Genomic DNA, 16919 nt, shown 5'->3' with positions numbered 1-16919 from the left:
TTGCTTTTAGCAACTTACCTCCCACACATATACTCTTAATACCTTCCAAAAAGCATCTCTATCAACTATATCATATGCCTTCTTCAGATACATAAATGCTACATACAAATCCATTTGCTTTTCTAAGTATTTCTCACATACATTCTTCAAAGCAAACACCTGATCCACACAGCCTTTACCACTTCTGAAACCACACTGCTCTTCAACAATCTGATGCTCTGTACATGCCTTTACCTTTTCAATCAATACCCTCCCATATAATTTCCCAGGGTTACTCAACAAACTTATACCTCTGTAATTTGAACACTCACTATTATCCCCTTTGCCTTTGTACAATGGCACTATGCATGCATTCTGCCAATCCTCGGAGCTGTCTAGGATAAGTGTGGTAATATGGAAGAAGACATAAAGGAGAGAGCAGTACAAGGTAGAAGAGTCGTTGGGTTACGGAATAGAAAAATGAAAGGTAGAAGTGTAAGTACGGAAAGGAAGAGAGGATTAAGGGACAGCATAGTCCTCCCAACCCTGACCTATGCAGCCGAAACCTGGGCAGAGAATGAGTCACAGAGGTCAAGAATCCAGGTTGAGGAAATGAGCTATTTGAGAAGAGCATGTGGTGTGACTAGATAGAATGAAGGAAGAAATGAAGGGGTGTATGGGAGATGTGGTATGGCAGGGAATGCAAAGGGAATGAATTGTGGAGTGGTAGAATGGGTAAAACATAACACTTTGAGGTGGTCTGGGCAAGTGGAAAGAATGCAAGATGAGGAGTTTACAGGGAGACTTCACACATATTGGCAGCATGTCAGAGAAGATGACTTAAAGAAGCATGAGCAGGGCATTGGAAATCCTCCCCTCTAGTTTTACTTTTCCAAAAAAAAAAACATAGAGGGGGGCCATGTGAGAAGTTTTTTCCACTAAGGCTCAGTCAGTTTTGGAATACTACCACACTAATGCTAGAAATGGCAAATATGTATGAAAAAATATATATATCTATATATGCTTGCCATTTCCCAGGCGAGTGAGGTAGCATCAAGAACAGATGACTGAGCCATGGAAGGAAACTTCATTACTTGGCTCCTTGCTCTGTTCCTTCTTCTCGAAAGTGATATAGGAAGGGAGGATTTCCAGCCCCTTGCTCCAACCCCTCTTAGTTGCCTTCTACAACACATGCATGCAGGGAATACATGTAGATGTAAGTGTTAGCTGAACTCCAACCGCAAGAGGTTACACTGCCAGTGAAAAGTCTCCTTTGATGATGTATCATTAGGAGTACAGTCTCATCAAAGATTTTCTCACTCTAAAGGAGTCCACATTTCCCTATTACAGTAAGAAGTACAGCCTTGAGCTGCAGGAACCTCTGGAAAGATATCCTGAATAACACTAGTACTCTTTCTTAGAAAGCGGTCCTGAGGTAATCATAAATAAAATAAACTAAATAAATGAAAATACATGAAGAGATGCATCTAAATGAATAGCTAAATTCTTGTATGAAAATATGTATATAAACATCTGCATGAGTAAGACCTGTATGTTTAAATATACATATGAGTACAATACAGGAATAAACGTATTTGCAATTACAAATGTTAACATTCACACATATACACACAACTATATACATATTTATGGCTAAGCAGGGTGAAAACATACTTATCTTAATAAATGTGAGACAGTGACAACTACTTAGCACACCAAACGTCACTCACCACATATCAAACTTGATCCTCTCACTGTCCCTTTTCCCTCTACTCACTAAAGATGATGGCAATGAAGAGTGCAGTGGTGAGGCCTGCCACACCATAGAACATGACTGACAGCCAGTAGCCCACCAAATCCATGTCCTCAGAGACAGGGACAATGGCTGGAGGAAGAAGGAACCCTAATGCCACGCCCAGCTGCCAGAAAAGTACATTGAAACCTGATATGAATGGGATGGTCTCTAAAATGCTTAGTATGGAACTCAAAGACATAGTTCTTGACATGGTTCTGAGATGGATGAAACTGATTACAAGACATGTTCTATAATGAACATTATGTTAGATATTCAAAGGATTCTGAAAAGAATACTCCTGGACAATAAGACATTTAGGAAAATTCTATATGGAAGTTCTATATGGGAGACGGCGGTTACTAATAATGATGATGATGATGATAATAATAATAATAATAATAATAATAATAATAATAATAATAATAATAATAATAATATATATATATATCTTTTCTTCATACTATTCACCATCTCCCGCGTTAACAAGGTAGCGTTAAGAACAGAGGAATGAGTCTTTGAGGGAAATCCTCACTTGGCCCCATCCCTGTTCCTCCTTTTGGAAAATCAAAAACGAGAGGGGAGGATTTCCAGCTCCCCACTCCCTCCCCTTTTAGTCACTTTCTACGATACGCAGGGAATACATGGGAAGCATTCTTTCTCCCCTACCTGAGGGATAAGAAAAAAAATGGATAGAACCAGGGTATATGAAGCGTCTGCAGTAAACAATGGAAAGTTTTGTGGGGCCTGGATGTGGAAAGGGAGCTGTGGTTTCGGTGCATTATACATGAGAGCTAGACACTGAGTGTGAACGAATGTGGCCTTTGTTGTCTTTTCCTAGCGCGACCTCGCATGCAGGCAGGGTGAGGGGGTGTCATTTCAGTCATTTCATGTGTGGAGGGGTGGCGACAGGAATGAATAAAGGTAGCAAGTATGAATTATGTACATGTGAATATATGTATATGTCTGTTATGTATATGTATGCATAATTTGAAATGTATAGGTATGTATATGTGCATGTGTGGATGTGTATGTGTATACATGTGTATTACGGCAGGTTATGCCATTCTTTCGTCTGTTTCCTTGCACTACCTTGCTAACGCGGGAGACAGCGACAAAGTTTAATAAATAAAAGAATAAATATATAAATACAATGTTGGAATGAAGAGAGTGGTGAAAGTAAGTGAGCTTGGGAAAAAGACTTGTGTGAGGAAGTACCAGGAGAGACTGAGTACAGAATGGAAAAAGATGAGAACAAAGAATGTAAGAGGAGTGGGGGAGGAATGGGATGCATTTAGGGAAGCAGTGATGGCTTGCGCAAAAGAAGCTTGTGGCATGAGAAGAGTGGGAGGTGGGCAGATTAGAAAGGGTAGTGAGTGGTGGGATGAAGAAGTAAGATTATTAATGAAAGAGAAGAGAGAGGCATTTGAATGATTTTTGCAGGGAAATAATGCAAATGGTTGGGAGATGTATTAAAGAAAGAGGCAGGAGGTGAAGAGAAAGGTGCAAGATGTGAAAAAGAGGGCAAATGAGAGTTGGGGTGAGAGAGTATCATTGAATTTTAGGGAGAATAAAAAGATGTTTTAGAAGGAGGTAAATCAAGTGCCTAGGACAAGGGAACGAATGGGAACATCAGTGAAGGGGACTAATGGGGAGGTGATAACAAGTAGTGGTAATGTGAGAAGGAGATGGAGTGAGTATTTTCAAGGTTTCTTGAATGTGTTTGATGATGGAGTGGCAGATATAGGGTGTTTTGGTCGAGGTGATGTGCGAAGTGAGAGGGTTAGGGAAAATGATTTGGTAAACAGAGAAGAGGTTAGTAAAAGCTTTGCAAGATGAAAGCCGGCAAGGCAGCGGGATTGGATGGTATTGCAGTGGAATTTATTATAAAAGGGGGTGACTGTATTGTTGACTGGTTGGTAAGGTTATTTAATGTATGTATGACTCATGGTGAGGTACCTGAGGATTGGCAGAATGCTTGCATAGTGCCACTGTATGAAGGCAAAGGGGATAAAAGTGAGTACTCAAATTACAGAGGTATAAGTTTGTTGAGTATTCCTGGAAAATTATATGGGAGGGTATTGATTGAGAGGGTGAAGGCAGGTGCAGAGCATCAGACTGGGGAGAGCAGTGTGGTTTCAGAAGTGGCAGAGGATGTTTGGATCAGGTGTTTGCTTTGAAGAATGTATGTGAGAAATATGTAGAAAAGCAAATGGATTTGTATGCAGTATTTATGGATCTGAAGAAGGCATATGATAGAGTTGATAGAGATGCTCTGTGGAAGGTATTAAGAATAAAGGGGTGGGACACAAGTTGTTAGAAGCAGTGAAAAGTTTTTATCGAGGATGTAAGGCATGTGTACGTGTAGGAAGAGAGGAAAGTGATTGGTTCTCAGTGAATGTTGGTTTGCGGCAGGGGTGTGTGATGTCTCCATGGTTGTTTAATTTGTTTAGGGATGGGATTGTTAGGGAGGTGAATGCAAGAGTTTTGGAAAGAGGGGCAAGTATGCAGTCTGTTGTGGATGGGAGAGCTTGGGAAGTGAGTTAGTTGTTGTTCGCTGATGATACAGCGCTGGTGGCTGATTTGGGTGAGAAATTGCAGAAGCTGCTGACTGAGTTTGGTAAAATGTGTGAAAGAAGAAAGCTGAGAGTAAGTGTGAATAAGAGCAAGGTTATTAGGTACAGTAGGGTTGAGGGACAAGTCAATTGGGAGGTAAGCTTAAATGGAGAAAAACTGGAGGAAGTGAAGTATTTTAGATATCTGGGATTGGATTTGGCAGTGCATGGGACCATGGAAGTGGAAGTGAATCATAGGGTGGGGTAGGGGGCAAAAGATCTGGGAGCATTGAATAACGTGTGGAAGTCGAGAACGTTATCTCGGAAAGCAAAAATGGGTATGTTTGAAGGAATAGTGGTTCGAACAATGTTATATGGTTGCGAAGCGTGGCTATAGATAGAGTTGTGCAGAGGAGGGTGGATATGCTGGAAATGAGATGTTTGAGGACAATATGTTGTGTGAGGTGGTTTGATCGTGTAAGTAATAAAACGGTAAGAGAGATGTGTGGTAATAAAAAGAGTGTGGTTGAGAGAGCAGAAGAGGGTGTTTTGAAATGGTTTGGTCACATGGAGAGAATGGGTGAGGAAAGATTGACAAAGAGGATATATGTGTCAGAGGTGGAGGGAATGAGAAGTGGGAGACCAAATTGGAGGTGGAAAGATGGAGTGAAAAAGATTTTGAGTGATCAGGCCTGAACATGCAGGAGGGTGAAAGGTGTGCAAAGAATAGAGTGAATTGGAACGATGTGGTATACCAGGGTCGACGTGCTGTCAATGGATTGAACCAGGGCATGTGAAGCATCTGGGGTAAACCATGGAAAGTTCTGTGGGGCCTAGATGTGGAAAGAGAGCTGTGGTTTTGATGCATTATGCATGACAGCTAGAGACTGTTTACCAAATCATTCTCCCTAACCCTCTCACTTCGCACACCACCTCGACCAAAACACCCTATATCTACCACTCTATCATCTAACACATTCAACAAACCTTCAAAATACTCACTCCATCTCCTCACATCACCACTACTTGTTATCACCTCCCCATGAGCCCCCTTCACTGAGGTTCCTATTTATTCTCTTGACTTACACACTTTATCTACCTCCTTCCAAAACATCTTTTTATTCTCCCTAAAATTTAATGATACTCTCTCACCCCAACTCTCATTTGCCCTCTTTTTCACCTCTTGCACCTTTCTCTTGACCTCCTGTCTCTTTCTTTTATACATCTCCCAGTCATTTGCACTATTTCCCTGCAAATGTTGCCCAAATGCCTCTCTCTTCTCTTTCACTAATGATTTTACTTCATCTAACCACTTACTACCCTTTCTAATCTGCCAACCTCCCACTCTTCTCATGCCACAAGCATCTTTTGCGCAAACCATCACTGCTTCCCTAAATACATCCCATTCCTCCCCCACTCCCCTTACCTCCTTTGTTCTCATCTTTTTCCATTCTCTACTCAGTCTCTCCTGGTACTTCCTCACACAAGCCTCCTTCCTAAGCTCACTTACTCTCACCACTCTCTTCACCCCAACATTCTCTCTTCTTTTCTGAAAACCTCTACAAATCTTCACCTTCGCCTCTACAAGATAATGATCAGACATCCATCCAGTTGCACCTCTCAGCACATTAACATCCAAAAGTCTCTCTTTCGCACCTATCAATTAACACATAATCAAATAACGCTCTCTGGCCATCTCTCCTACTTACATACGTATACTTATGTATATCTCTCTTTTTAAACCAGGTATTCCCAATCACAAGTCTTTTTTCAGCACATAAATCGACAAGCTCTTCATCATTTCCATTTACAACACTAAACACCCCATGTACACCAATTATTCCCTCAACTGCCACATTACTCACCTTTGCATTCAAATCACCCATTACCATAACACAGTCTCGTGCATCAAAACTACTAACACACTCACTCAGTTGCTCCCAAAACACTTGCCTCTCATGATCTTTCTTCTCATGCCCAGGTGCATATGCACCAATAATCACCCATCTCTCTCCATCCACTTTCAGTTTCACCCATATCAATCTAGAGTTTACTTTCTACACTCTATCACATATTCCCACCACTCCTGTTTCAGGATTAGTGCTACTTCCCTTGCTATTGTCCACTCACTAACCCCTGACTTTACTCCCAAGACATTCCCAAACCACTCTTCCCCTTTACCCTTGAGCTTCGTTTCACTTAGAGCCAAAACATCCAGGTTCCTTCCTCAAACATACTACTTATCTCTCTTTTTTTTCTTATCTTGATTACATCCACACACATTTAGACACCCCATTCTGAGCCTTCGAGGAGGATGAGCACTCCCCACATGACTCCTTCTGTATATATTTTATTATTATATTATTTTGCTTTGTCGCTGTCTCCCGCGTTAGCAAAGTAGCGCAAGGAAACAGACGAAAGAATGGCCCAACCTACCCACATACACATGTATATACCTACACATCCACACACGCAAATATACATACCTATACATCTCAACGTATACATATATATACACACAGAGACATATACATATATACACATGTACATAATTCATACTGTCTGCCTTTATTCATTCCCATCGCCACCTCGCCACACATGAAATAACAACCCCCCTCCCCCCTCATGTGTGCGAGGTAGCACTAGGAAAAAACAACAAAGGCCACATTCGTTCACACTCAGTCTCTAGCTGTCATGTAATAATGCACCGAAACCACAGCTCCCTTTCCACATCCAGGCCTCACAGAACTTTCCATGGTTTATCCCAAACGCTTCACATGCCCTGGTTCAATCTATTGACAGCACGTCGACCCCATATACCACATCGTTCCAATTCACTCTATTCCTTGCACACCTTTCACCCTCCTGCATGTTCAGGCCCCAATCACTCAAAATCTTTTTCACTCCATCTTTCCACCTCCAATTTGGTCTCCCACTTCTCCTCGTTCCCTCCACCTATGAGACATATATCCTCTTGGTCAATCTTTCCTCACTCATTCTCTCCATGTGACCAAACCATTTCAAAACACCCTCTTCTGCTCTCTCAACCACACTCTTTTTATTACCACACATCTCTCTTACCCTATTATTACTTACTCAATCAAACCACCTCACACCACATTTTGTCCTCAAACATCTCATTTCCAGCACATCCACCCTCCTCCGCACAACTTTATCCATAGCCCACGCCTCGCAATCATACAACATTGTTGGAACCACTATTCCCTCAAACATACCCATTTTTGCTTTCCAAGATAATGTTCTCGACTTCCACACATTCTTCACACTAGTCTGATCACACTAGTCTGTGATAACAATTATGAAAGTGAAACTGAAATTCAATAAGAGTTCAGATAATCTCATTAAACATAATTTTTCTATACATGCAGCACTATATGTTTCATAGGGACAATCTGCCTCATCAGGAGAAAACAATTCATAAAGTTTTTAAAATCCCAATGCCACCACAAAAACTCCATCTCTCCTGCACCATTTTCAACTACACAATAGCCTGACTGTTCAAGGGAAAGTGGGGGGAGGGGGGGGTGCCTTCTGGTTAAGGGGAGTTTTACATGTGTGTGTGTGTGTGTGTGTATGTGTGTTTTTTGGGGGGACAAGATACGTACAACCAATTTTCTTATGTTATAGTTTCTTGATAATTCTTTCTTGATGATTTGGTTGATAATATGATTTGCTTTAAAGTTACCTAGGGACAAATTAAAGTTCTAGTAACTGCAATAAAGACAGACTCAATGACGTTACAGGCAGTACAATCAGAAGAGGGGTACAATCGTTTTCATGAGTGTTTTGCGACTGCATTTTTAAAGTCATCCCTGCGTAGTGAATTATGGTGTCAATAGCATCTCTCAGTTGCTGTTTTACCAGTCTGGCCATTGTACATTTCTTTACATGCCTTAAATTTGACAGCATAAACACTTTCAATTTACGGAAAATTTGGCCTACTTTTCATTAAGGTCTAACTGATAGTTTTACTGTACTGGAAGGCGACATCAAAAGTAATTTTTTAGGTCCTGTCTTACATTAGATAAATCAAGAGAATAGGGCAACACTAAATATTTAGACCTATAATCCTTTTCCACATTTTTGTTACTAGATGCATAAAATGTCTTTCCAGCTTTCCAGTTAGCCTTACTCACAAACCACCTAGGATAACATAACTCCCTAAAGATATTTCCAAAATGACAATATTAGTCTACCAGACTTATGGGATCATACATCTGTAATGAGGACTGGTAGAATCCTGGATGTAGAAATAAATTATTTGAGAGAAGCATGCAGTATGACTCTTTTCACCATAACTCTATGATTCTCACACTCCCGATGCCACCTGCCCCATCCGCTCCCTAGCGTCTAACAACATTCAACAGTCCTTTAAAATACTCATCCCACCTCTTTTTCACTTCCCCACCTATTCTCCTCAATGTCAAACCCATTCATCTTCTCCTCACACTGTTCATCTCCATCCAAAACATTTTCTTATTCTCTCTGAAGTTTTTCACCACCTTTTGCTAATCTCTTACAAGTTTCCTTCAACTTTGCATTGCTTTCTCATATACTCCTCCCAATCATTTGCACTCTGTCCCTTTCAAATATCATTCATAAAATGCTTTTCATTTTCAATCAAACTTCTTCATTCCAATATTCACTATCCTTTCTTAATCATCTACATCCACCTTCCACATGCTTTACACTTCATTTACTCTTACTCTGTGCCATTCTCCTTCCAATCTCATTTGATATCTCTGCACACAGGCCACTTTTCCAATCATGCCACTTTTACCACTTCTTTCACGTAAATGTCACCTCCCTTTTTCCTAAACCCACCATAAACTTTCACACTCATTTATACCAAGGGATAATCAGTCTTTCCACCGGCCATCCCTCTCAGCACCCTCACATATAACAACCTCCCCTTTGCATGCATGTAAATTAAAAATGCCTGAGGAACCCTGGCCCCACTCATCCATATAAGCTAATTTACTGTAGGCACTTCTTTAATTCTGCATTCTATATCACAATTCCTCTTTCAGCAAACAAATTGACAAACTTTTCTCCACTTTCGTCAACAACAATAAGAAAAACTCAGGAATGTTCAGAGGGTAAAATCTGGGTTAATGTGAGAAAACATAGTGAGAGAAGTGGTATTACTTTTGATCAAGAATGAGCAAAAGAACTGTGATACAGAGTGCAAGACTGATATGAGTTGAACTGAAAGTATATTATAAGGGATGGGTGGATGCCTCTCCATTATACCTCAACTACTACATCACCCACCCTTACATCCATATCTCATTGCACCATGATTCAATCCCTGGCATCAAAATTGCCATAGTACTTGCCCATCTCCTCCCAGAATGCACTCCCTTTTTTTACAAGTCTCTACCTACCTAACACTAACACAATAACAATCATCCATCCATCATAGTATACTTTCGTTTTAACCCACAACAATCGTGAACTCACTTCCTTGCACTGTTTAACGTGGTTCTAGATCTCATTCTTCATTAGAAATGCCACTCTTTCTTGGCCCTTGTCCTCTCACTAAACGGGTTCTGCACCATCAACATTCCTGAAATATTCCATTTCCTTTCCCTTCTACTCCATTTTGCTTAGAGCCAGAACATTCACACTTCTCTCATCAAAAATATCATGTCTCTACTTTCCATTTTGGTTACAACCATTTACATTCAGATACCCTAGCCTTTAATCAATCAAGGGTACATGTGTGTTAAAACCATGCTACTGTGATACCAAGTGCCACTACAATCTATCATATATTGTATGCCAACCATTTGGAAAATAGTTTACTGCATAAACTGTTAAACAAACTCCTTCCCAGAACTGTAAAATTAGGTAGTTACAAATGGGTAACTACATCATACATTATAACCTTATGGAAACACACATTATAATTGCACAACAAATGTCCATAGTGTAGAGTCATACAGAGTGGGATAACAACTTTTCTGAATAAATGAATGACCATGTAGGTAACTGGCCTGCCACCTGGCAGCACACTGGTAAACACTAAGAAGCACAGAAGGTACTTCTCTACATTAAAAAGGTACAACTACAAGAATAATGTTGGTTTGTCCTTCCATCATTTTCTAAATAATCCTTTTGGTGTATTCTTTTCTTCTTTTAGCTTCCCTAGAGAAAAATATAAAAATTTAATTTCTGAAAGTGTGTAAAGAAAAAAATATATTATCCCTTTCGTTATGAAGTAAAACTTTACTAGTTTTAGTTTTGGAGAGACATATAACTTACTGGACTAGCCAATCCTTAGAATGTACAAGATTTTTGATTTTTTATTAATATGGTGAGCACAAAAAAAAAAATCATTATTTTTTCTTATGAATTAAGAGTGAAGCATTCCGAGTTTAAGAAAACATTATCCATCAGAAAGGCCAATCCTAAGTATGGGCAGCATGGGTGCAGCATAAAGCATGGCACTTTAGATGCAGCAAATTCCTCAAAATGGCAGGTAACCATCCACCACGATCACAAATGGGTAACTGAGGCCTCCAAGTACCTTCAATGACTCATCCTTTGTTTTGGATGCCATATATAGCCTATCAACAAAACCTACACTGCAAGTGAAATTTAACTTGTAGTGGTAAGGTACAATGCCTCAACTGAGGACAACACCACCTTACTATGTTTGCCTCAATGAAGGACAATAGCAGTGAAAGGGATAAGGACAGTGAACAGCAAGTGCAATTCTTAGTGCTATTTAAGTACTGGAAGGGATTTGGAGCAATTATTCTTGTTAAAAAGTAATCATAGTCTTCTTGTCTTCAGTGGTCCTCATATGTTAACAACATAAAGAAAAAACTTAATACAGCTGTAATTATATAATTCCCAAGGTACCATTACGGAGAAGGGAACTTATTTCTTAAGTTCATGAAGATATATGTTAATCACATTGGTATGTTAGTGGGATGATTTACTTAATCAAAGCAAATAATGTTACATAAAAACTTTATCATTCTAATTAGTTCAAATCAATCAAAGAGAATTCATCTTTTTTATCTTTTGGAGACACATACTGATGTGAATATTGTATATCCTTAGATCAGACATAAAAATAACATTACATATATTATTTATCCCTGGGGATAGGGGAGAAAGAATACTTCCCACGTATTCCCTGCGTGTCGTAGAAGGCGACTAAAAGGGGAGGGAGCGGGGGGCTGGAAATCCTCCCCCTCTCGTTTTTTTTTTAGTTTTCCAAAAGAAGGAACAGAGAATTGGGCCAGGTGAGGGTATTCCCTCAAGGTCCAGTCCTCTGTTCTTAACGCTACCTCGCTAATGCGGGAAATGGCGAATAGTTTGAAAGAAAGAAAGAATATTATTTATTCATTTATTTTGCTTTGTCGCTGTCTCCCGCTTTAGCAAGGTAGCGCAAGGAAACAGACGAAAGAATGGCCCAACCCACCCACACACATATGTATATACATACACATCCACACAAGCAAATATACATACCTATACATCTCAACGTATACATATATATACACACACAGACATATACATATATACACATGTACATAATTCATACTGTCTGCCTTTATTCATTCCCATCGCCACCGTGCCACACATGAAATAACAACGCCCTCCCCCCTCATGTGGGCGAAGTAGCGCTAGGAAGACAACAAAGGCCCCATTCGTTCACACTCAGTCTCTAGCTGTCATGTAATAATGCACCGAAACCACAGCTCCCTTTCCATATCCAGGCCCCACAGAACTTTCCATGGTTTACCCCAGATGCTTCACATGCCCTGGTTCAATCCATTGACAGCACATCGACCCCAGTATACCACATCGTTCCAATTCACTCTATTCCTTGCACGTCTTTCACCCTCCTGCATGTTCAGGCCCTGATCACTCAAAATCTTTTTCACTCCATCTTTCCACCTCCAATTAGGTCTCCCACTTCTCCTCATTCCCTCCACCTCTGACACATATATTCTCTTGGTCAATCTTTCCTCACTCATTCTCTCCATGTGACCAAACCATTTCAAAACACCCTCTTCTGCTCTCTCCTCAAACATCTCATTTCCAGCACATCCACCCTCCTGCACACAACTCTATCCATAGCCCATGCCTCGCAACCATACTACATTGTTTTCACCACTATTCCTTCTAACATACCCATTTTTGCTTTCCGAGACAATGTTCTCGACTTCCACACATTCCTTGAGGCTCACAGAATTTTCGCCCCCTCCCTCACCCTATGATTCACTTCTGCTTCCATGGTTCCATCCGCTGCCAAATCCACTCCCAGATATCTAAAACACTTCCCTCCCTTTTTAGATATCTAAAAAACTTACCTCCCAATTGACTTGACCCTCAACCCTACTGTACCTAATAACCTTGCTCTTATTCACATTTACTCTCAACTTTCTTCTTTCACACACTTTACCAAAGTCAGTCACCAGCTTCTGCAGTTTCTCACACGAATCAGCCACCAGCACTGTATCATCGGCAAACAACAACTGACTCACTTCCCAAGCTCCCTCATCCACAACAGACTGCATACTTGCCCCTCTTTCCAAAACTCTTGCATTCACCTCCCTAACAACCCCATCCATGAACAAATTAAACAACCATGGAGACATCACACACCCCTGCAGCAAACCTACATTCACTGAGAATCAATCACTTTCCTCTCTTTCTACACGTACACATGCCTTACATCCTTGATAAAAACCTTTCATTGCTTCTAGCAACTTGCCTCCCACACCATATATTCTTAATACCTTCCACAGAGCATCTCTATCAACTCTATCATTTGCCTTCTCCAGATCCATAAATGCTACATACAAATCCATTTGCTTTTCTAAGTATTTCTCACATACATTCTTCATAGCAAACACCTGATCCATACATCCTCTAACACTTCTGAAACCACACTGCTCTTCCCCAATCTGATGTTCTGTACATGCCTTCACCCTCTCAATCAATACCCTCCCATATAATTTCCCATGAATACTCAACAAACTCATACCTCTGTAATATGAGCACTCACCTTTGTCCCCTTTGCCTTTGTACAATGGCACTATGCAAGCAATCCACCAATCTTCAGGCACCTCACCATGAATCATACATACATTAAATAACCTTACCAACCAGTCAACTATACAGTCAACCCCTTTTTTAATAAATTCCACTGCAATATCATCCAAACCTGCTGCCTTGTCGACTTTCACCTTCCGCAAAGCTTTTACTAACTCTTCTCGGTTTACCAAATCATCCTCCCTAACCCTGTCACTTTGCACACCACCTCGACCAAAACACCCTATATCTGCCACTCTATCATCAAACACATTCAACAAACCTTCAAAATACTCACTCCATCTCCTTCTCACATCACCACTACTTGTTATCACCTCCCCATTAGCCCCCTTTACTGAAGTTCCCATTTGTTCCCTTGTCTTATGCACTTTATTTACCTCCTTCCAAAACATTTTTTTTTTTCAAACTATTTGCCATTTCCCGCGTTAGCGAGGTAGCGTTAAGAACAGAGGACTGGGCCTTTGGGGGAATATCCCTCACCTAGCCCCCTTCTCTGTTCCTTCTTTTGGAAAATCAAAAAAAAAAAAAAAAAAAAAAAAATCTTTTATTCTCCCTAAAATTTAATGATACTCTCTCACTCCAACTCTCATTTGCCCTCTTTTTCACCTCTTGCACCTTTCTCTTGACCTCCTGCCTCCTTCTTTTATACATCTCCCACTCATTTGCAGTATTTCCCTGCAAAAATCGTCCAAATGCCTCTCTCTTCTCTTTCACTAATAATCTTACTTCTTCATCCCACCACTCACTACCCTTTCTAATCTGCCAATCTCCCATGCTTCTCATGCCACAGGCATCTTTTGCGCAAGCCATCACTGCTTCCCTAAATACATCCCATTCCTTCCCCCACTCCCCTTACCTCCTTTGTTCTCACCTTCTTCCATTCTGTACTCAGTCTCTCCTGGTACTTCCTCACACAAGTCTCCTTCCCAAGCTCACTTACTCTCACTACTCTCTTCACCCCAACATTCTCTCTTCTTTTCTGAAAACCTCTACAAATCTTCACCTTCGCCTCCACAAGATAATGATCAGACATCCCTCCAGTTGCACCTCTCAGCACATTAACATCCAAAAGCCACTCTTTTGCGCGACTATCAATTAACATGTAATCCAATAACGCTCTCTGGCCATCTCTCCTACTTACATACGTATACTTATGTATATCTCGCTTTTTAAACCAGGTATTCCCAATCACAAGTCCTTTTTCAGCACATAAATCGACAAGCTCTTCACCATTTCTATTTACAATACTGAACACCCCATGTATACCAATTATTCCCTCAACTGCCACATTACTCACCCTTGCATTCATATCACCCATTACTATAACCCGGTCTCGTGCATCAAAACCACTAACACACTCATTCAGCTGCTCCCAAAACACTTGCCTCTCATGATCTTTCTTCTCCTGCCCAGGTGCATATGCACCAATAATCACCCATCTCTCTCCATCAACTTTCAGTTTTACCCATATCAACCTAGAGTTTACTTTCTTACACTGTATCACAAACTCCCACCACTCCTGTTTCAGGAGTAGTGCTACTCCTTCCCTTGCTCTTGTCCTCTCACTAACCCCTGACTTTACTCCCAAGACATTCCCAAACCACTCTTCCTCTTTACCTTGAGCTTCGTTTCACTGTACTCATTATCAATGAAACTCCTTTCAAGCAAAATACTCTTCTGCTCTAAATCTGCTCCCTAGCACCTATTAATGAATATGACTAAATTCCTTGTTTAATGGTCTTTCAAAAAATCTGACATCCTTACTCATACATTTCATTAAAGATTTCCACTCCAACTCTTTAAGTCACCAAGTAATTGTGAGCACTGCATAAAAAAGGCTAGCAAAAATGCTCTGACTGCCTACCTATCATTCCACTTTCTTGACCAAACTCTTGGGGGAACTTTGTTAAAGGTGTTCTGGCAGTCCAAGAACACACTGTAAATCTACTTCTCTCTTGTGTCTACTAAATATTATTTATGTTTGTATCTGATCAAGACCCAGTGCATATATCCCTTCATAAAGAAAAAGTACTTCATCCCCTATGGAGTACTGACTTAAGGATCTGAACAGCAGTGACCTGATGACCCAAGAAGCAATGACCTAACGATTGAATGACTTTCAAAATAATGAACTAAAGAGCACCCTACTAATGATAGTGCTGATAATATTCCAACAAAAAAATTACTTGATGACCCAGTGAAGCCTAACTTAACTTGATGATCCAGAGGGCCATGACCCAACTTGATAACTCAGAGAGACCTGATTGAAATTGAAACAAAGAGCCTTGACCTACCTTGATGAACTAGAGAGCCTAATCTCAACCTGTTCTAGATCCCTTGCCCAAATTGATGAACCATGGACACCTGACTCAATTTGGAGAACCACAGCCCTGCCTTAATTTTGTTGATTCAGAAAGTCCAAACTGACTTGATGATCCACAGCCTAACCTAACTTGACCTGACATGATGACCTAGGGAACCATGACCTAATTTGATGACCTAGAGAATCCTGATCCAACTTAATGACCTAAAGAGCCATTACCTGACTTGAACCAGAGCCCTGACCTAAAATGACCTCCAAGTCCTTTCTACCCTCCACCCAAAACTAATTACAAATAATATGTGATCTAAGTAACTTCCTTACATCCAAACTGTTTACACCATTGCCACCATCATCATACTGTACTGGACATTATATTTTTAGTTATCTATAACTACCACGAACCAATTTCTTTGAAAGTCCTCTAGTTACCTAGAACCTCTTTCTAAAGGCTCCTGCAGCCCAAGACTGCACTAACTCCAGTAGGAGGGAAATGTGGACTCCTCTGAAGTGAGAAGTTCTTCAACAATACTGTACTGCTAGTGATACAGCCACACTAAAGGTGACCTCACTCTGCTCACATACACTTATATATGCATAAAGACACCCACACTTATATATACATTTTCATTTTTTTCATCATACTTAGTAGCTGTCTTCCATGTTAATGAGGTTGCACAAGGAAACAGATGAAAGAATGGCCAAACCCATCCACATACACATGTCAATACATAAACGCCCACACATGCACTTATACATACCTATACATACCTATACATTTCAACGTATACATACACAGACATATATGTATATGTCTATGCAGGGTTTACTGTGTGTGTGAATATATATATTATATATATATATATATATATATATATATATATATATATATATATATATATTATCCCTGGGGATAGGGGATTAAGAATACTTCCCACGTATTCCCTGCGTGTCGTAGAAGGCGACTAAAAGGGGAGGGAGCGGGGGCTGGAAATCCTCCCCTCTCGTTTTTTTTAATTTTCCAAAAGAAGGAACAGAGAATTGGGCCAGTCAAAGGCCCAGTCCTCTGTTCTTAATGCTACCTCGCTAACGCGGGAAATGGTGAATAGTTTAAAAGAAAGAAAATATATTATATATATATTATATATAATATATATTATATTATTATATATTA

The 16919-nt window shown here is 40.2% G+C and overlaps 1 protein-coding gene across 5 annotated transcripts in view; it reads right to left on the bottom strand.

Annotated features, from left to right (window-relative positions):
• The window catches only part of HisT (Histamine transporter), a 125024-nt gene that overhangs the window by 29834 nt on the left and 78271 nt on the right, over positions 1-16919 (bottom strand). For all 5 annotated transcript variants that reach the window (XR_011715135.1, XM_071682136.1, XM_071682137.1 and 2 more), the window contains one exon: positions 1757-1898. Coding sequence is in view for 4 of the 5 variants with exons in the window: in XM_071682136.1 (XP_071538237.1) it covers positions 1757-1898 (142 nt within the window). In the remaining variant the exon portion in view is untranslated. The remainder of the gene's footprint in view (positions 1-1756; positions 1899-16919) is intronic.

Source organism: Panulirus ornatus, chromosome 34 (assembly GCF_036320965.1).
Source record: "Panulirus ornatus isolate Po-2019 chromosome 34, ASM3632096v1, whole genome shotgun sequence".
Classification (NCBI taxonomy): domain Eukaryota; kingdom Metazoa; phylum Arthropoda; class Malacostraca; order Decapoda; family Palinuridae; genus Panulirus; species Panulirus ornatus.
Note: the sequence above shows the minus strand (reverse complement) of the source record. Positions and strands in the feature narration are given on the sequence as shown.